This window comes from Mercenaria mercenaria, chromosome 7 (assembly GCF_021730395.1).
Source record: "Mercenaria mercenaria strain notata chromosome 7, MADL_Memer_1, whole genome shotgun sequence".
NCBI lineage: Eukaryota > Metazoa > Mollusca > Bivalvia > Venerida > Veneridae > Mercenaria > Mercenaria mercenaria.
Genome location: NC_069367.1, coordinates 6,291,718 through 6,312,461, shown reverse-complemented (window position 1 = coordinate 6,312,461; position 20,744 = coordinate 6,291,718). Strand labels below are relative to the sequence as shown.

The window sequence follows — 20,744 nt, the reverse complement described above, 5'->3', positions numbered from 1 at the left end:
TACTTGATGTTACGTATATTGTGTTTTTTGCTCTTAGTGTTTCTTTCTTCTCCCATTCCCCACCATCCACTTTGCCCCTTGCATTTATGCTCCCCCTCTCATTTTGCTATGATTGACAATCTATTTTAAGCCGACAGCTGTCCTTCAGAGATGCTCCACTGTGTTTTTCCTGCTTGTGTATGTGTGTGTATCCGCACGTGCGTACGCGTGCGCTCATGTGTGTGTATGTGTGTCTGTGTGAGTGTGTGTTTGTGCGCGCGCTGCCTGCATTTTTGAAGCGCGGCTTTCCCAGTTATTTATTTACCCTTGCTTTTTTCCTCTTACCTTAACACCCCAAACTTTTACATTTACTCCTTTTTTACTTTGCATGTTTTAGAATACAATTGTTGCTGGACATTTCAAGCAACCCGTTTGCTATATTTTTCCGTAACAGTGTCTTTTTCTGTAGGCCTACTTTGTTGTCTGTTTTTGTGGTGCTCTGTGCTTATGGGAAATCTACCATTGCCTTTTTAACTTTTGTATAACTATTTCAGGTCCAATATTTACAGTGAAAATTTAAAAGCGTTTGTAAAGCTTTACTCGAAAATCTGCTTTGATAATAAATATGTATATTTAACAGAAGGTAAGAACATTCCTCCGTAGCGTATTGGCAATTGAGCTGCGGCCCGGGTTCCATTCCCGACTCGGGCATCTTATACTTCTTGATTTGGCATTTTTAGGATAGTTAAGAAACAAAAACAACTCATATTTTAGTGTTCATAATATGATGAAACTTCCATTTTAAACAAAGATCAATTTTAGCCGTAATCTTTGAGACATATATGCAGTGTCCACCATGTATTACATCTTAAACTGCCATAACTTTTTCGATAGTGGTTCGATTAGTGTTATTGATGGTTGGACGATGGCTTTTATGAAAAATCAACTTATGTTACATCCTCCACTCTATTTACACAACACAATGGTATTTACTCAATTTAACTCGATTATTGATCAGCTTCCAACAACATTGAATGATCCAATTGAAATAACGGATGAAGTTTATGAAGAAGACAGCATAACAAGTCTGGGGCAGTTTGAAACTAAAAGGAGAATGCTGACGATGAAACAGCTCCAAACAGAGACAATAAAGGTAACTTTTTGTATTATCGGCAATTTTGTATTGTTGAACTAGATATTTTGCGAGTTAAGCTTATGCATGTTACTGTATGAAAATATAAAGATATTAAATAAAAACACCACATGTTTGTTAACAGAAAGGGGTTATACGAGCAGTCTGTCGGAGGAGTGTTTCAATTTGGTAGGACTGCTTTGATGTTGAACTAGCTAGCATAGTTTGCAGCAAATTGGTATATTATTACACGTTTAAAATGGTTTCAATGAAGAAGAAAACATGTTGTGAGAGATTTTCTAGTAATGGGAGATAAATGTCATGGATTAAGCTCTTGGAGATTAAACGTAGTAGTCAGCCTATTGTTCAAACATCAAACAATTAAAGTTCATTTAAAATGCTTGCTGATTCAGTCTTCTATGAGGGTTTTGCTTATTTTACCATTTTTGAATTAAAAAAAATGTCTTTCGCATCTATAAAAATAAAAGCAATCAGTAATAAATGTAGACAATGTTATTTAGTTATCAGTAAATTAGGTTATCAAACGGATATGGAACTTGAACGCCTTCAGATCTTTGAAATCAAGAACATGAAAATATATGAAAGTGTTTTAACTACCATGGTGTATAATTGATAATAAAATAGATGCATATGATTTCAGGATAATATCAACCAAAAGCTGCGAACGTACTGGAATATGTATTCTGAACTTAAGGCAGTCTTAAAGAGCAATAGTACAAAGCTTACACAGAAACAATTTGAGTTTGTAATGAACTACTTTATAGTAAGTTCTTATTATTTTTGTTTAAAACTTTTTGCGGTAAGTTCTTATTTTTTTATTTGAACTTCTTTGTGGTAGGTTCTTATTTCTCTTGTTTTAACCTTTTTGTAGTAAATTGTTCTTCCTTTTGTTTTAAACTTTTTTGTAGTAAATTCTTCTTCAATTTGTTTTAAACTTTCTTTGTTCCGAGTTCGTTTTCTTTTTTTTATAAGTTCTTATTCCTTAAGTTTTTAACTTCTGTGTTGTTAGTTCTTATTTCTTTCGTTTTTAAACTTTTTTTTTGTAGTGAGTTTGTTTTCCCTTTACGTTGCAAGACGGTTCCTATGCGCTTAAATTTTATTGTTAACAGACCACTAAACAGAAAATTGGAGAGTTCGTTTTGACTCTAATATAAAAAGATAAATGGCATTTAGTTGTATTTTGTGATGCTTTTACACGTGTAGACATTTACAAAAGTGTTAGAGTTCAAGTTTTGTTAGAAAACTGTTGCAGTGCATAATAACTACAAAACACATTTCACGTTCATTTTCAATATTTTATGTAATAAATGTGAACGATGTAAACATGTGCATTGTATTGTAATAGCATTTGGTCCATGCGTGTTACTTCTAATTGTAAAGCATATATTCAATTTTCAAAGAACTTCCAACTGCTTCTTTCTCAATCTAAAATAGTGTGTCAATGCACCTGAAGTCTAGAATTGTTTTATATATAATAAATATTTGATAATATTTAGGATGGAACTCATTATTCTTTAAAATTGGTTCGGTTGCTAAATACATCCTTATTCCTTTCAGGCAAAGAAAGATTTCTATGCGGAAATAAAAGCAGAGTTAGGAAAGATATCGAGAGTGAACGAGACGTGACATGACATGTTCGATGGGGGTTTTTTTTTGCAAAGAATCCCGTGCATACGTCATGTATATTTTTCAAAATGTTGCTGATCTTTGATTTTTTTGATGATGCGAAAAAGAAAAATTTAGTTAATTATCGAAAGACATGAGGCCACTGCTTGATTCAGAACTATGACATATATTAGTTCCGTTGTTGAAATTTATATCTAACAAATGTCAAATGTCTCTTGCAAGTTTAATTCGAAGACTAGACGGTTACTCCTCCAGGGTCGTCATTTAAGAAAGCAATTCAACTGCATTTTTTTGTCTTCAACATTTGATACAAACAAGAAAGGGAAGTTTGAGGGTGAACATTCAGATCAAGTATTTGCACATTTGGTATGATACTAAGGGTTTCTAGAAAATGCCTTGTTCATTTAAAAATGTTTAACATTGAATGCATGTCAAAACATGTAAAACCTGTGTATAGGTATTTGGTATGTGAACAAGGAGTATATCTCTGATAATTAAGTGTTATGTATTTCTCTGTTCTAATGTTCAGTAAAGGGAGAAATTCTGAGATAACGTTTGTAAATTTAATACATTTTAACTGAAATTATCGCATAAATAAAATATTGATGCAAAAAAAAATATCAATGTTAAAATAACCAGAACGGTGTTGTTTATTTATGACCAAAATTTGATCTGTTTGTAATGACCTATCCATATATTTTAAAGTGTCAGCGAAAATGGCAACAGAGAAATCGAAACAAGGTTTCACAATTATTGCAAAACTGTAATATCCTCACCTGTACGAAGTATTCATGATGCTGTATAAATGCACTTCAAATCCCAATCGAGCATATACCAATATAATGTTAATACTATTAACATGTTTTGAATATCAAAGAAACAGTTTTGGCTATACCAAGCAACCAATTTCATTTACCTTTATTATGGTTTCGTCTAATTTATAGTTGAAAAAAACTTTTGCAAAGGATGGAAATTAATTTCGAAGAACAATATACATCCGTCACTTTACAATAGCCACAGGTTTGGCTATGACGTCATCAACGATTTAGTGCTTCGCCAACATGGTCTGAACAACTAATTTAAGACTCGCAAAACATTGTCTTCAATAACAAAGACCTTTGCATTTATAAATAAATGTACAGTGCATAAAATAAATAAACGTGTTTGTAAACAAGGACGGATTTAAACTAAAGGGGAGGAAGCATTTTATAGAAATGTTTTGACGGCAAAATACAATACATATCGTAGCCCTGACCAACCTATAAACCGGGCAAGTACAACAACACGGTTGACCCATTTAAACGGTCGCTTACGTTTAAAGCCAATCTCTGACAACTGCGTCAGGGATCCGACTCTTCGGCTCAGTGGTTAGAGCATTGCACTAGCACAAGAGCGCATCGGGTTCGAATCCCGGCACATGCAGTTGGAAATTTTCGTCAGAAAATGCTATGCCCTTTGATTTGTTAAGCCCAAAAGGTCGTAAGATGGGACTTTATCTCGTGCCGAAAATGGCACTTTGTATGCCAAAATGACTTACATGTCATCATAACTTATAACTTCTTCAAAGGAGGGAAGTGTTACGGTCGCTTACGTATAGCTTGCACGTTTATAGCCAATTTCTGAGTCGACTCTTCTGCTTAGAGCATTGGTCTTGACACGAGCGACCAGTTTTCGAATCCCACCTATGGTGGCAGTTGGGATTTTTTTTTCATACAGTGCTATGCTCTTTGATTTCTTATGGCTAGTCGTAAGAAATAACACCACAGTTAAAACATACGAAGGTATGAAGATCTGAGGGACATAACCATGAAAAGAAATGGTAAGGAGAGAGTTTCAAGTAAGCTTGCAGCTTCCTACTCAATCCTGTATGCTTTTTTGATATATGTTGTAAATGAATTGTGATTAATAAAATATTGTTTAAACCAAGAAATGGTAAGAACAAATTTTCGTTTCTTTGATTTCTCTTAAGTAAACCAAATGAATCCTTAACGTATTTACATAATTTGCAGTTATGATATTCCTATGAATATATTTACCTATTTTTAATTATAACACGATATAGCGGTAAACATTTACCATTAAAACGTTCAGTTTGTCAGGAATATACGATATTCAGGATTAACAAATAGCTCGAATTGTTTAAGAGAATGAGATGTTTATCTTGTGTCTCTGAACGTTCCTACGTAATTTGATTTATTTACAAGTTGCGGTGACGTCTTAGCAATGAAGGATGTTTAACTTTGACACGCAATAACAACGCGAATGAATACTTTTTTTACTTGTGCACAACAATGTTGAATTTTTATACTAATACGAGTGATATTTTAAGTTTAAGTATGTTGATGAAATCGTGATGTTTATCTTGATGCTTCTTTCATCTGGGTTAGCGTAAACTATCGTTATATGTCGGTGACATCGTGTATTCAGATACCTTTGAAATTAAAGTATTTAGTACTAGTATTTAAAATTATATATATATTTCTGAACGGAAATAAAGGCCTAATTGCTACATGTATATACACTTAGCTAAACATCAAATGAGCCGTGCCATGAGAAAACCAACATAATGGCTTTGCAACCAGCATGGATCCAGACCAGCCTGTGCATCCGCGCAGTCTAGCCAGGATCCACGCTGTTCGCTTTCATAGTCCACTGCAATTAGAAAAACCGTTAGCGAACAGCATGGATCCTGACCAGACTGCGCGGATGCGCAGGATGGTCTGGATCCATGCTGATCGCAAAGCCACTATGTTGGTTTTTTCATGGCACTGCTCAAATGTCCTCTTAATATTTTGCAATATCTTTAATACAACAAATATTGCATCCATAAAATTTCTCACACGTTAAGAAGAACAATAATTGTTAACAGCAGATATTTAAAAAATGTGCTTTGATGTAATTTTATTCTTTTAATGACTCGAATTTAAAAGTCACAAAACTATACCCAGAAACGAGTAAATCATGTTTATAAGTTAGAAAAATCATGAAAAACAAAACAAAACATGACATACAGCTATTACTGACCCAGAGCTTTGTAATTTACTGAGATAGTAGGAGAGTATTAGCTTATAGACGGTTCAGCGTTATTGGCGAAATACAGCAAAGACATCGGGGATATATACCTATATGGTAGTTGAATGCTACATGTGATAGCATATAGGCGCTGAGCATCCAGGATTCAGGTCAATCATATAGAGTTGCAACTTCAGTTAAGAGGACAGAGGCCGAGCATCGTATCTATGCGATAGGACTCGTATGTTGTTGTTCAAAGACATTTTCTGACGGGAACTTCGACAAAAAGACCAGTCAAGTATAGAGTCTCCAGCCTATAAGAGTTTGAGCTGATAATTATTGATTGAAGATTATTAGTTTGAAACATTTAGTGATTTGCCATATCCCTGAAATTGTCTAACTCATGATTTAAATCATTTACAAATCATTGGTACGCGAATCATTTAGGCAAGGTAGCCAGAGGAAAATTTATGCATGAGATATTAACTGTACGGACATTCTATATCGTTTGTCAGCTAGTCTAAGACACGGTCACGTTAGCGATTGGACCCAATTCATTGTTCAAGATGCTTAAAGCGTAGGCACTTCTCTGGATCATATAACTCGTATCCTGACACTGTGCAAGTCTTCGAAGCAACTCCTAGCCCAGTTCTGTTTGTTACAAATCATGTCTCCATGGTGGTGGATGGCAGAGACCAGTACGAATTTCATCTTGAAAACGAAATCCGCGCTTCGAAATGAAACTGTTTTGATCAATTGAACTGTAGCCCTAGTTCATTATTTGGTATAAATAGTCAGACGGTTAGAGGATATGTGTTTGTTTCGATGTACGATCGAAAGATCTATCATCAAGAGAACACATGATGAACTATTTTTAACGGTTGTATTTGTAGTTATCCAGCATCAAGATAGTGTCACTGGGACGTTGAAAACGTTGAAAATATCTTTTAGAATAAACCGGTAAATGTTATGCCTTTATAGTTAGTTGCATCGTTCAAATAACCTTTTTGGGAGTAAGAACAAATTATACCTGTAGACCAACTTTTTAGGTTGAGTACATTTACAAATATATGGTTGAACAACTTACATAAAATAACAGATAACACCGTATCACATTTTGTAAATATTTCTGGAATAAGCTTAACAATACCACTACTTTTTGCCACACTTTAAGGAAGAAACAGCTTTTATCAGATTATTAGATAAGCCTTTCCACTGAGGTGCCCCCGTTCACTATTGCTTATTTTGTTCCGTGTCTGTTTGTTTTTATTTCCGTGTACGCCGGGACTTGTACGTACATTGCTGGCCTTTTATAAGTTCGTGCCAATAATAACCCCCACTGTTGTAATGGTGAAGTTGTCTTGATAATCCAATTTCTGCTGCACGTGCTCTCTCCTGGGTTGTTTACCGTCTCCCATAACTAAAATGTATGTCTAGTTCTTTTAATGGTCAGCTTTTTCCCCTGAAAAAAAAGGAAAAATTCTTAACCGAAATTAAAACATTACAATATTCAGAATCAAATTCTGTCATTTTAGTACAGAGCTTTTGTATATTCCTATTTGAGTTGTCTCCCTTGGACTTAGAGACGGACCATTAACAAGTCGTGTATGATGCAGGAGATACCTGCTTGTCACAATTTGAAGCATTTTTATATAAATAAATTCACATTTAATAGATTTCATACTAAAATGGCAAATGGTTAAATGTTTGACAATTTAGCCTGTATATAAATTATCTTTATATAAAATTATTTACTCCTGTATTAATGATGTGAATTCGTAGTGGACTTATTTTTGTTGATTTCATCTTTATGCGAAGAGCCACCAAATCAGGCAAAACTTCTATAATTTATTATTAAATTCCACGAATTCATATCTCCCCACCCGAAATAGCCGCTTTGCACAAAACCACGGAAATTACAAAATGTATATGAATTTAAACAATTTCAAGCATTTCCTGTAAGGAATTTTACTTCTTTATCAAACTGCACGAGTGTTTAAAGATAAACATTCGTTACGATTCGATAATCTGATGGTGTAGGGTTCACACAGTGCATTCTATAAAAGGAAGAGAACGGTCATCTGATGGTGCAGGGTTCACACAGTGCATTCTACAAAAGGAAGAGAACGGTCATCTGATGGTGTAGGGTTCACACACTGCATTCTACAAAAGGAAGAGAACGATAATCTGATGGTGTAGGGTTCACACAGTGCATTCTACAAAAGGAAGAGAACGATAATCTGATGGTGTAGGGTTCACACAGTGCATTCTACAAAAAGAAGAGAACGGTCATCTGATGGTGTAGGGTTCACACAGTGCATTCTACAAAAGGAAGAGAACGATAATCTGATGGTGTAGGGTTCACACAGTGCATTCTACTAAAGGAAGAGAACGGTCATCTGATGGTGTAGGGTTCACACAGTGCATTCTACAAAAGGAAGAGAACGGTCATCTGATGGTGTAGGGTTCACACAGTGCATTCTACAAAAGGAAGAGAACGGTCATCTGGTGGTGTAGGGTTCACACAGTGCATTCTACAAAAGGAAGAGAACGGTCAACTGGTGGTGTAGGGTTCACACAGTGCATTCTACAAAAGGAAGAGAACGGTCATCTGATGGTGTAGGGTTCACATAGTGCATTCTACAAAAGGAAGAGAACGGTCATCTGGTGGTGTAGGGTTCACACAGTTCATTCTACTAAAGGAAGAGAACGGTCAACTGGTGGTGTAGGGTTCACACAGTGCATTCTACAAAAGGAAGAGAACGGTCAACTGGTGGTGTAGGGTTCACACAGTGCATTCTACAAAAGGAAGAGAACGGTCATCTGATGGTGTAGGGTTCACACAGTGCATTCTACAAAAGGAAGAGAACGGTCATCTGATGGTGTAGGGTTCACACAGTGCATTCTACGAAAGGAAGAGAACGGTCAACTGGTGGTGTAGGGTTCACACAGTGCATTCTACGAAAGGAAGAGAACCTTAAATTGATCTTATAAATGCTTTCCTTGCATAAACTAGTATACGACTTATGTATTATATATTATTTCATTCTGACAACCGGTCCGGCGTGTATGAAATGGAACACGAATGAATTAAGAGACTGCGTGCTGTTAAAGTATCATATTTTAAATAATTTAAACCTTACTATTCAAGCTGTTTTCTGAAGCGTTAAAGATAAACAAGCCCCGGTTACAGAGAAGAAACGGGATTGTTACGGTAAACAGATAAGGTTAATACCCTCGTTGCTATTTTTAGATTGGGGGAAATGTACGTTTTAACACTATAAATATAAAAGCACACACAAAAAAAAGTATTATCAAATTTAACTGCAGGAAATATTTATTTTGTCACCACGTGTAAGTAAGATTACATTTTTTACTACTTGCTGCAAGTGTATGATATATATTTCTCTTATCTTTCAATAGATTTACATATATTATTTTAGTTAGTTAAATTCATTTTCAACATGTTTGGTGATGTAAGGTGTTTATGACAGTGTTTATGACAGTGTTTAATTGCAAATATAAAAAATGTGACACTAGAAATAGTATTTTTATTTTAACATAAATAACAAACCTGTGAAAAAGGATTTTGAGCTAAATCGAAAGGTTCGTACTCATGTGGTACTAACCAAGTCACGGCTTTACAGTTTTATAGCCTAAAATTTCAACAAAGGTTGCGGAAATTGACGAAATGTCGTCATATTTCTTTTTTACCTTCCCAAATAGGCCTACTTGTGCAATTTCTAGTTGTAAGATGAAACGATTTAAATAAGAAACCTTTAGCTTTAATATTTTGATTTTAATACTTGACGGTTTTATGATCTCAAAAGGACATAACTGATATCGCACATTGCAACAAAACAAATTATACAGGGCATTATGTCTTTTTTACACCACAAGTTTTGAGATCAAAATATGTGGCGATTGGCCCTAACGGGACACCGTACTCCTATGCCTTTTACAACACAACTTCCGAGCTCAAAATATGCGGCGATGGTCTTAACGGGACACCTTACTGCTATGCCTTTTAGTCTTGGTGCGTTTACAGCTAGTCAAATATGTTCTTTTTTATCGGCACTCACTGCAACTCAAATAACAAATTACTCAAAACGTGTCAACAGGCATGTTTTCAACGTGGTCGATAAGCGGGCTGAGTCGATAAGAGAAAAACAAATTATACGCATTTTAATCTGTCCGATTATTTCACAAAATTTACAATTTTAAAACGCTTGATAACTCTGTTAACTTCTCAAGGTTAAATATATGTGATTTTTCTCCCGGCGTAAGTGATGTTATATTGAATGCGCAGATGAATAATGGTATTTGAAGTGTTTGATTTGGCAACTGGTATTAAGATCTATAAGTGATCAGATATTTTCTTTGGAAGTATAACAACTTTAATTTGTCTCCATTTGACCACAGGTTATGGCTTTTGATCTTACCGACCTTACCGACGAGTCAACTGAGGAAGAATTCTTGGGTACAGGTAAGAATTACCATCATTTTCCTGTTCTTTTTTCTCATGAATGTTACACTCCTCATGTTCTTCTGCTTGATATATAGTCTTTCTCTGTTCTTCTGTGCCTATATATAGTCTTTATCTGTTCTTCTGTGCCTATATATAGTCTTTCTCTGTTCTTCTGCTTGATGTATAGTCTTTCTCTGTTCTTCTGTGCCTATATATAGTCTTTCTCTGTTCTTCTGTACCTATATATAGTCTTTATCTGTTCTTCTGTGTCTATATATAGTCTTTCTCTGTTCTTCTGCTTGATATATAGTCTTTCTCTGTTCTTCTGTGCCTGTATATAGTATTTCTCTGTTCTTCTGTGCCTATATATAGTCTTTCTCTGTTCTTCTGTACCTATATATAGTCTTTATCTGTTCTTCTGTGCTTATATATAGTCTTTCTCTGTTCTTCTGCTTGATATATAGTCTTTCTCTGTTCTTCTGTGCCTATATATAGTCTTTCTTCTGTTCTTCTGTGCCTATATATAGTCTTTCTCTGTTCTTCTGTACCTATATATAGTCTTTCTCTGTTCTTCTGCTTAATGTATAGTCTTTCTCTGTTCTTCTGTGCCTATATATAGTCTTTCTTCTGTTCTTCTGTGCCTATATATAGTCTTTCTCTGTTCTTCTGTACCTATATATAGTCTTTCTCTGTTCTTCTGCTTAATGTATAGTCTTTCTCTGTTCTTCTGTGCCTATATATAGTCTTTCTCTGTTCTTCTGTACCTATATATAGTCTTTCTCTGTTTTTTTGTACCTATATATAGTCTTTCTCTGTTCTTCTGTGCCTATATATAGTCTTTCTCTGTTCTTCTGTGCCTATATATATAATCTTTCTCTGTTCTTCTGTGCCAATATATAGTCTTTATCTGTTCTTCTGTGCCTATATATAGTCTTTCTCTGTTCTTCTGTACCTATATATAGTCTTTATCTGTTCTTCTGTGCCTATATATAGTCTTTCTCTGTTCTTCTGCTTGATATATAGTCTTTCTCTGTTCTTCTGTGCCTATATATAGTCTTTCTCTGTTCTTCTGTGCCTATATATAGTCTTTCTCTGTTCTTCTGTGCCTATATATAGTCTTTCTCTGTTCTGTGCCTATATATAGTCTTTCTCTGTTCTTCTGTGCCTAAATATAGTCTTTCTCTGTTCTTCTGTGCCTATATATAGTCTTTCTCTGTTCTTCTGTGCCTATATATAGTATTTATCTGTTACTTTTACCAAGATGTAGCCTTTTTCTGTTTTTCTATATATTTGCTACAGTTATAATCATAGATGTGGTACTTTTCTGTTTTCTTTGTTATATCTGCTATTTCCTTTCTTTTCTTCTTTACATAGATATGGTATTCTTCTGCCCTCAATATAGCGTTTCTGCTGTCTTCCTCAATGCCAATATGTAACATTTTTCATTTTTCTGTGTCTAGTTTATTTTTCTTTTATTCCTCTGTTTTCTGTATTTTAGTACAGTTTCTTCTTTTTCTGATTACCAATTAATTTGATATATACTTTAAAAACATGATTTTGCTAAAATATAGACCCGTTTATTCTCCTTCGCCTACATGTACAAAAACTATGGATAAGTTGGGCGCGCACTTAGACAAGAAAAATGATTTTGTTATCTGCAGTCTCGAGTTAGCAAAACTTTCAAAATTCTTAGTCATTCTGCTATATCCTAACTGAATGTTGGCCCTTATTTAAACCTGCATTTGTTTTACCTTTACGAAAAGATCAAAATGATGCGATTTGCAGATGCAGTGATAAATCATAAGATTAAAACATTAATGACATATTCAAGACACATATCCGTAACGCGTTGGTAAATTCAATTGCCAAAAAAAAAAATAGATGTTGTTCATATAATGAACAGAAAGAGAGAAAGCGTTCGTATTCTAGGAAGCAATGACGACATGAAAATTAAATCCACGAAAAAAGTTTTATCCGAAATCGTTTTGTATGGGTGTTTACTTATCAACGTATAAAGACTGAAATCAGACTTAGATCTTCATTTTGCTCTGGCATTGTTAAATATGGACAGACTGTTATGAAACTTTGCAGGAATCTTCATTTTGTAGCTAATGTTGGCTCAGCAAAACATGAGCTAAGTTTCTGGCTTTATTTATTTATTTTGTTGGGTTTAACGTCGCACCGACACAATTATTGGTCATATGGCGACTTCCCAGTTTTCATCACGAGCGGGAACCTGGGTAGAACCACCGAGCTGGATGGCTTCCTGACATGAAGAATTCAACGCCCCGAGTGAGACTCGAACCCACACTGATGAGTAAGTCAGCGACCTTAACTACTCGGCCACGGAGGCCCCTTTCAGGCTTTAAACGTTTGGAGAATACTATCATTGACCTTTTCCAACTTCACATTTTAAACAGGAACATATTTATCTGTGGTCTGTCTAATCTTAAAACTTACTGCGTGAACTGTGTGTATCAAAGGTGTTTGTTGTCGGTTTTAAAATGCGTTTTATTTCTTTAACACAGAGGTCACCACAAGTCATTATGTACCAAAATCTGCGAGAAAGAAATGTCAAAATGAGTCTTGTGAAACTTTGTTCCTACATCCTGGCCTTAAACGACCGCATCATTGTAGAAGGTAGTGTTTTCTATATGCTTAACTCGCAAGTTCTTATATATGTAATTGGATAGCATTTTAAGGAAAGGGAAAATACAAATAAAAGTACGAACCATCGTCTAGTGATATATAAAAGCCTTTAACTTAATGTTATTTTTCAAACATTGTCTAATTGAAGTAAACTTGTATTTAATTATTATTTGCTTAATCTAAACGATACATAGCGGCATTCTGAAGTGTCAAGTATGTCATTTATAGTGCAACCTCTGTAAAGCAACACCCCTTGGGAGATACAAATATTGAGTGTTATGTAGAGGTTGTTGTTCTGGAGAGGTAAAATTGATAGTATATTGCAGCTTAGGGAAATGATGTTGTTATAGAGAGGTTTTTGCTAAAGAGAGGGCCGCTCTGGAGAGGTTGTACTGTATATGCGTGATCAGGGGTTAGATCAAATTAATCGGAGACAAGTGATCGCATTACTTAATAGTGAGGTGGTCTGATTTTCGGATGGAACGACAACTATGACACTACAAAGAAAGGAAAAATTCTGTCCCGTTTTAGCGGGGTGTCTTTATTTCAAGTAGGTCGTAGTGCGGAATTCTAATGTATATAATTATAGCTTTCTTCAAAGAATTCAAAACATGACTTTCTTTTCTATACAAGACATTTGTTTTTATTATACCCATTTTTGATCATTGATGGTTTTAGACAGAAAATTAATTGCTGATATATTCTTACAGATGCGGGAAAATATTTTGTATGTCATGTCTGCAGTATAAACGCCGACTGAACATCGTGGCACAGCCTGATCCAAACGGAGTTCTTTGTAAGGTAATTATTTTATCACATATCGCAAGGCAGGCAAGAGAAGTTAACTTAGTATATTACTCACACTTAAGATTTCATTGATTCTGTCCCCTGGATTGCCCTCCACCAGAGTTACCGTTATACAGCTCCCCTAGCATGTCAATACTGCTACCTAAAACATCTCATGTTACCAACTGCGTCTGTAATTTACATACGAACATCGATTTAACAACAAAATACATAGCCAGTATATGTACAGTTCTATTTCTTTAGCTTCCAACTTTGAAACAAACTTTAACTTTATCACGTATGGCTCTTTTTCTAAAGGTATGTTTGTCGTGCTTTGAAGATAGAGGTCTGTCGCTGGGGTGTACAAGTCGTTCACAGACAGAAGTGTTCAAACAGTTACATAAGCAAACCAAAGAAGATATGATGGACATTGTATATGGATATGCAGTAGAATCCCGACGAGTTTCCGTCCAGCCAACGTTCTGGAAAGAGTAGTGAGTGGCTATTGATGTTGATCAATTGTCAATGAAGCTGATCGTCAGACTGAAACTTAATGATTTGAAAGTTGAGCACTAATACTAAAAAGTAATATAATCGGGATGAAATGATGAAATTGTCTCTCTCTATATTTGAACTATCTAAATGTTTTATTTAGTTTTTTATAAAGTCTTTGTACATTTCTGTAGTAATGCAAATGTTGTAGAATGAATCTTTCTGGAAATTAAACGTTTGAAATACAATGAAGTTAATGAAGTTAAAACTTCTCTAGTCAAAATATAAATGCATAGATATATAAATCAAACAATTGTCATTGTTTTTACAGATATTTTAAAAGAATGCCAAAGACTTCTTGAAGGGTTTAAATCCTCAATGAGTGGTTCAGGTACTATCAACACAATGCATGAGATAAAAGACCAGGTCAGTGTTCCACACTGGCAGAAATCAACATTTTGGACGGTAACTAGTTAACACCTCTCTTGTCTTATTTCAGTTAAATTCAGTAGGTCATGGAAAATTGCTTTTAGCTCTTCTTGAAATTTGATTTAAAAAATATTTATTTCAAAATATGCATTTCATACAAAAATATATTAATGTGATAGGATTGAGAAGTAAGCTAAAAGCTTGTATTACAATCTCTTTCCTGAGATGAACTCTGCCTGACCCAGCTTGTGATGTAACCATGGGCTGGAATACCTTATCATTGATAGATCTTATATAATCTAAATGGTCAGTGTGAGTGGATACAGGTTGAATAAGAACTGCTTGTTCATTGATTATTCATCCACACTGTTCATGAATGGGACTATTTTATGTAGCACATGAACATTGTTTGGATGTGATTCGGAATAAAATAAAGATGGTATGATTGTCAGAAATACACTTTAACTTTGGTAGCGGGATAAACCCGCAACCAAAAATCTACGTTTTTATGGTATTAATTGATAGAAAATATCAGTTGTCAGTGAAACTGTTTTAAGCATTCAAAAAGATGTATTCAAAGGAAAGCCATCAACAAGTGTTAACCTGGGATTAAATGATAAAAATCTTTTTTTTTTAATCAATTTCACAGTGCTTTATTTATCTAGAATAAATTATTTTAATGTTTAAACATGCACATATAGTAATCGGCTATTGGACGCAGCTAGGGTTTTGAAATATAACCTTTATCCCAAAATGCAAGGTGCGCGTCACGACATAGCTACAAATCTGTTTCGTGGTATGCTAGACATGATTTTACGATCAAACTTTAGTGGCCTAGGAAATTATTTCATTTTCTTAATTAGATTTGTCCCTGAAATAAATAACAAATAAAAGACAAGTTTGCTAAACAATGTAGAACTTACTTTGAGATATGATCTTTTACAGCTTGAAAGTCATACAACAAGATGTCGACACTGCGGTGGAAAGCTTGGACACCGAAAAAAGATGCGAAACTGCAGAGTGTGTGGACTCGCTTTATGTTAAACCTGTTCACAAAGAGAGCTACTGCTTTATTATAAGGATGGCACCAGACAATTGAAAACCGCCGATGCGCATATCTCAGTTATTCGATTTGTAGGGGTAGGTGACTATTTTAAATATTAGCAAAACTCCCTTTACTTTGAAAAAAGCAATAAAATATAGAGATGGGATACCGCTGTTCCTGTTTGAATGACATCACAATTAGCGATAAGATAATGTCAGTGATTTCTAAAATAACCAATATCATTAACAGATCTAATGACTGGTCCACAAATCACTTGAAAGACATTAAAAATACCTCTTTGGATAAAAAGAGACCCGAGCTCGCTTTATAAAATGTATGCCATTTAATTATCCAATTATTGTCTTTGAATTATTGCAGTGTCCCGATAAAGAATCGCAATGCTCCATGTTATTGTACTGTTGTAAAGACTGCAAGGAAGAAATTATTCGCAGACAAATTGAAGATGACACGTGGTATCTAAAGAAATCTAAACCACCAGATCTAGAGACCGAAATTATTCAAATGGATGCAAAATTCCGTCCACTTGTAGAAAATATCAGGGACGATATGGACAAGGTAAATGAACTGATTGAACTGACAAGGGATTTCTCTCTATCTGTTCTGGGGGGCTTTATCTCACTTTGTCCCTCTGGTCAGATCGCTCTGTGTCTGTACTAGTAGAGGTTGAATTTCACGCCCTGTGTGACTGCGTTTACTATATATGTAAAGCGCCTTTGAACGTTTTTATCAAGAAAAGGGCGCTATATAAATTTGGTATAATAATAATAATTACAATAATAATAATAATAATAATAATTGATAAATTATGCTATAATCTATCGGATAGTTTGACTTCCCAAATGGGAAGGACACTGTGTTTATTTATGCATCATTCAATTTTTGCAAATAAACTAAACCTTAATGTAATGAAAATTAGAAAGTATTTCTATTCAACTTTTCCAACTTACAGTAAAGATAGTCTTTACTTTTATTTCGCGCAGGTCAGGATCCATGCTGTTCGCTAACGGTTTCTCTAATTGCAATAGGCTTTGAAAGCGAACAGCATGGATCCTGACCAGACTGAGCGGAGGCCCAGTCTGGTCTCGCAAACGGACTATGATGGTTTTCTCATGGCGCGACTCAGTTGACTTTTCCCGTGTGAAGTTCAGTTATTTATTTTATTTTTCAGTTATTACCAGTATTAGATGTTCAAGTTGGAATACGAGATAGTATTGATATTGATGTATTAATCGAAGCGGAACAAAAAATGCAAGAAATGTCAGTTGAAGAAATAGAATGTCTAACTTTAAAGGTAGCTCTATCATTAACAGTTGTAGATCTACTAATTTTTTTCATTTTATGTACATTTTGGTTTTAGCTACATATATTGGAAATTCATTATTTCATAAACATTTAAATTAGATATTATATGAAGTCCTTTATTTGTATTGTGGTTAAAAGACGGATTAAATGCATGTACTTCAACAAACTTATTCTTAAAATACATTGGCACCCGACGATGTCTTGCGTACAAAATATGAACTATCTAATAGCCTACATATTTTATGTACCATGTGGTATATATTAATAAATTAACCTAATGCTTACATTTTGAACACAAAAAATATGTTTTGCCATTGTCTGAGCGTGTTTCCTGTCGTTACAAGTGTCAAGAACTCATTTTTATATTTACAGAGTAGTACAGGAGAGGTTGAAAATATACTGGAATTTGTATTCGGAACTGCGGGCCGTAATTAAACGACACAGCGACAAACTAACAGGAGATATGTTTCAGTTTGTGATGAACTATGCAACAGTAAGTCTTCTTTAACCCTTATCATGCTGAACACAATTGATTTTGCCTTTGCGACCGTGCAGTCTGACCAAGATCTGCATTGTTCGCCATTCAGTTATTTTTTTTTTTGATAACAATTCTTTTAACAATTAATAGTACTGTCCAAATTGAAAGATGGACAAGTTCATGATAGAATTTTAGCTGGATAAGGGTTAGTATTATTACTGCTGGAACAATATGACAATAATTATAGTTTTCACTCGTTGATATCATAAGTTAACTCGTGAAAATATCGCATCTAGTGTTCACTTCGATCCTTCGTTGAAGCAGATATTATTTGTTATAACTTTGTAACATACAGACTAGTTACACATCAAGTCGACTTAGAAAAATCATTCAGAAAAAATAAATAATGATATTCAACACCTGCAAGAATTATGATTCCTTGAATTTTAGATTTCGAAAAACTGATGTTTCTCGGGTACTCATATGGTAAATATATGATATTTATAAATACATATTTTTATCTTTTAAAAAAATCACTTTTTACCAAAAATTTACAACCTATAACTATTTAAGTAAATGTTAAAAGAATTGAAGACTTATGTATGGTATATCATTCAGTCACCTGTTGTGCTTTCCTTCTTAGTCAAGCCGACGTTAGGATGATATTTTACCTATTTCCTTTTCAGGCAAGGAAATAATTTTACATAGAGACTGAAAGTAAAATTCTGAAAATATCAACTGGATAACAGTGTTGTTGAACTCAACAAACGTCAGGGTAACAGCAATATCGATTGACAAAAGGAATGACTGCTGCATTCTGGAGATATAGTTAAGAAATGATTTTTTTATAGTCATGCGAAAAGAATGACGAAATATGATCGGCAAATCCATGAATTGTGCTAGTTAACAGGGGTTTCTTTATAAATTGCACATATTATGTTGCATGTAACATTAGAATCAGCTTCTCGGTCTTCCTGATGACCAGACAGAACAAATATGACGTCAGCTAAGGAAGAGAACGTCACGTTATCACTAAGCGGTGTTACCGTAACTTTGGCCCCGTTCCGTTTGAGATTAAAGCATAAATGGACGTCTACTTCTCAACGGAACGAATTGGCAGAATATAAAAATGGAAATGGAAAATTTCAACTTACAACTTTCAACTTAGTGTTGCATTTTCCATTACTGCTCATGAACAGACTCAATCAAACCGAGTCTGCAATTTTCACTGTTTGCCTTGTTCTCGGTGCTTCCGAGGGATCTACTTTCCAGATTTTATTTTACACTTAGACCAAAACTTGGCAGCGCATTTTAGATTAATAACACATAACAAATACTAGTATACAATTATTTCTGGGCTCTGCTTAATGTTTGAATGTATTACATTCACCATGTTGATATATCTGTCAAATGTCGGTGTATTTTAGTTGTATGTGTTTTATTTAAATGTATATCTTCTATGGGGCATTAAAGTATGAATATCAATGTTGCTCTGTAACAATAGACTTTGAAGGTTGTTCTTTGTATATTGTTCTGTAAATGTATATGCACTTACTATGCAAATATGAGCCGTTCCATGAGAAAACCAACATAGTGGCTTTGCGACCAGCATGGATCCAGACCAGCCTGCACGTCCTCGCAGTCTGGTCAGGATCCATGCTGTTCGCTAACACTTTCTCTAATTCCAAATTTTTTTTAAAGTTGCATCATGTGTATTGTATTCTTGGGCGTAACTGATTTTCTAAGATACTGCCAGCTAGAATATACTATGCATAAATTTTAATTATAAATCATTCTTCATTTGTGATAATTTTTTCATGTCTCGGTCAAAATCTTTGACCCCAAAGTTCAAGACTGGCCTCTGGTTCATAAAACATTTGGAGTCTCAGATAGGTTTGATAATGAAATCTTATAATATTTGTCATCTGAATTGCATGTTAAAATTAGGCTATTTCCATGTGGCTATTCCGTATTGATGGTCAGTCTCAACTGGAATAATTCAATCTTGATGTCCTAGCAAAATATACTATCAAAACTTTGCTGAGACTGAAAACTGTGTCGTGAACATGAGACCTGGTCATTGCTATCGAGTACGCCTCGATAGAAAATTTTCCTATCTTATTACATGTGTCCTAGATACATAACATTCAACGACTGTCAGATTAAAGAATGATTTGATGAGATAATGAAAATCTGCAACTAGAAGCGGAATGGGCGTGTGTGCATGTAAAATGAAGTCCTCCAACATTTATTAAACTATGCATTTTGCCTAAGTGGCCTCTTGTTTGAACATATGTGTATGCAAATATATGTAAGGTATTTCTGTAACGTACTGAAAAAGAATGTTTCGCAAAAAGTAAACATTCTTTCACCATTTTTAATACAGGCTAAAATTTTCACTCTCAAATATATAATTTAAATCAAAGCATGCTAAATGTGTCTGAAAAAAATGGAATTTACTTCAACTTTACGTTTTCTGACGACTGAAGCTGCTTACATTGTGAGACTATCATCCGTAAATTTGTCACTTGATGGTTGAAAACCATTATCGGGGAATAAAGGATTGCACTTTTCCGTCGTCCGTTCGTTCGCATTTTGTGCCCGGTTCATAACTTTGTCATAGGTTCGATCTCCGTCCGCGTCATAATAAGACGTGAAAATAGTACCAGTAGCTCCCTTGCTTGCCGCTCAGTATTAAAAGGGAAACTGGCCTCTCATCTCTCATACCCTTGTGGCGATGGATTCCATTTGATATGAGGTGTCGAGAGTGATTAATATAAGTTGTAGAACTTGCTTCACAATCGACCTAAACGAAGTAGTATAAGCTAACTCTGTCATTTGTCAAGACATTTTTACATTACTTGCCAAAAATATCCGCTATAATGAGACGAAACATGGACCCTAGTTCGAAGGCCAAGCTCACACTCTGAGAAAGGTCAACAGGGCTTTTTCCCTATCTGGTCTGTAACTCAATAATCCACAAAGGGATTTTCATTTTACTTGACACAATTGTTCCCGATAATAAGAAAGTGGCTCGTGTACAATGTTCAGACCTCTAGCTCAAAAGTCAAGGCCACACTTGGCGGTGAAATGTTGGCATGGCATGAAAGGGTCTGTTTTGTTCCAGAACTCAGCCATCCATTAAGAGATTACAATATGAATTGGCACAAACGTTGCCCCATTACCATATGATGTATTATGCGCAACATCCTAGCCCAAAGGACAAGGGTATACACTAGCGTTTTCTTTTTTCTTTGTTTTTCTTTCTGGTCCGTAACTCTGTCACGTTTAAAGGGATTTTATA

At 34.8% G+C, this 20,744-nt stretch overlaps 3 protein-coding genes across 5 annotated transcripts in view; all 3 read left to right on the top strand.

The window, feature by feature from the left end:
* LOC123565757 (carbohydrate sulfotransferase 15-like) overlaps positions 1–20,744 on the top strand; it is a 245,009-nt gene that overhangs the window by 161,672 nt on the left and 62,593 nt on the right. The gene's annotated exons all lie outside the window — the stretch shown is intronic.
* Positions 890–2,784, top strand: LOC123554957 (uncharacterized). The gene is made up of 3 exons (XM_053547446.1): positions 890–1,132; positions 1,773–1,895; positions 2,690–2,784. Exons 1-3 carry the CDS (start codon positions 905–907, stop codon positions 2,756–2,758), a joined length of 420 nt encoding a protein of 139 aa, XP_053403421.1. The 5' UTR covers positions 890–904; the 3' UTR covers positions 2,759–2,784.
* On the top strand, positions 8,733–14,189 carry LOC128558412 (uncharacterized). Of its 2 annotated transcripts, none has more exons than XM_053547445.1 (5): positions 8,733–8,997; positions 10,193–10,256; positions 12,767–12,878; positions 13,598–13,688; positions 13,992–14,189. In XM_053547445.1, the coding sequence occupies exons 2-5, from the start codon at positions 10,196–10,198 to the stop codon at positions 14,166–14,168; spliced, it is 441 nt and encodes a 146-aa protein (XP_053403420.1). In that variant the 5' UTR covers positions 8,733–8,997; positions 10,193–10,195; the 3' UTR covers positions 14,169–14,189. The 2 variants fall into 2 exon arrangements, with proteins under 2 accessions (XP_053403420.1, XP_053403419.1); XM_053547444.1 differs by having other exon boundaries at positions 8,985–9,124; positions 13,992–14,183.

What these genes read in the sequence shown, in the direction of transcription:
- LOC123554957 (XM_053547446.1), top strand. Translation starts at nt 905, where the DNA reads ATGGCTTTTATGAAAAATCAACTTATGTTACATCCTCCACTCTATTTA. An exon ending in TCCAAACAGAGACAATAAAG is followed by an intron (nt 1,133 to 1,772) that starts GTAACTTTTTGT and finishes ATATGATTTCAG; the next exon opens with GATAATATCAACCAAAAGCT. An exon ending in TTGTAATGAACTACTTTATA is followed by an intron (nt 1,896 to 2,689) that starts GTAAGTTCTTAT and finishes TATTCCTTTCAG; the next exon opens with GCAAAGAAAGATTTCTATGC.
- LOC128558412 (XM_053547445.1), top strand. Translation starts at nt 10,196, where the DNA reads ATGGCTTTTGATCTTACCGACCTTACCGACGAGTCAACTGAGGAAGAA. An exon ending in CGACCGCATCATTGTAGAAG is followed by an intron (nt 12,879 to 13,597) that starts GTAGTGTTTTCT and finishes ATATTCTTACAG; the next exon opens with ATGCGGGAAAATATTTTGTA. An exon ending in CAAACGGAGTTCTTTGTAAG is followed by an intron (nt 13,689 to 13,991) that starts GTAATTATTTTA and finishes CTTTTTCTAAAG; the next exon opens with GTATGTTTGTCGTGCTTTGA.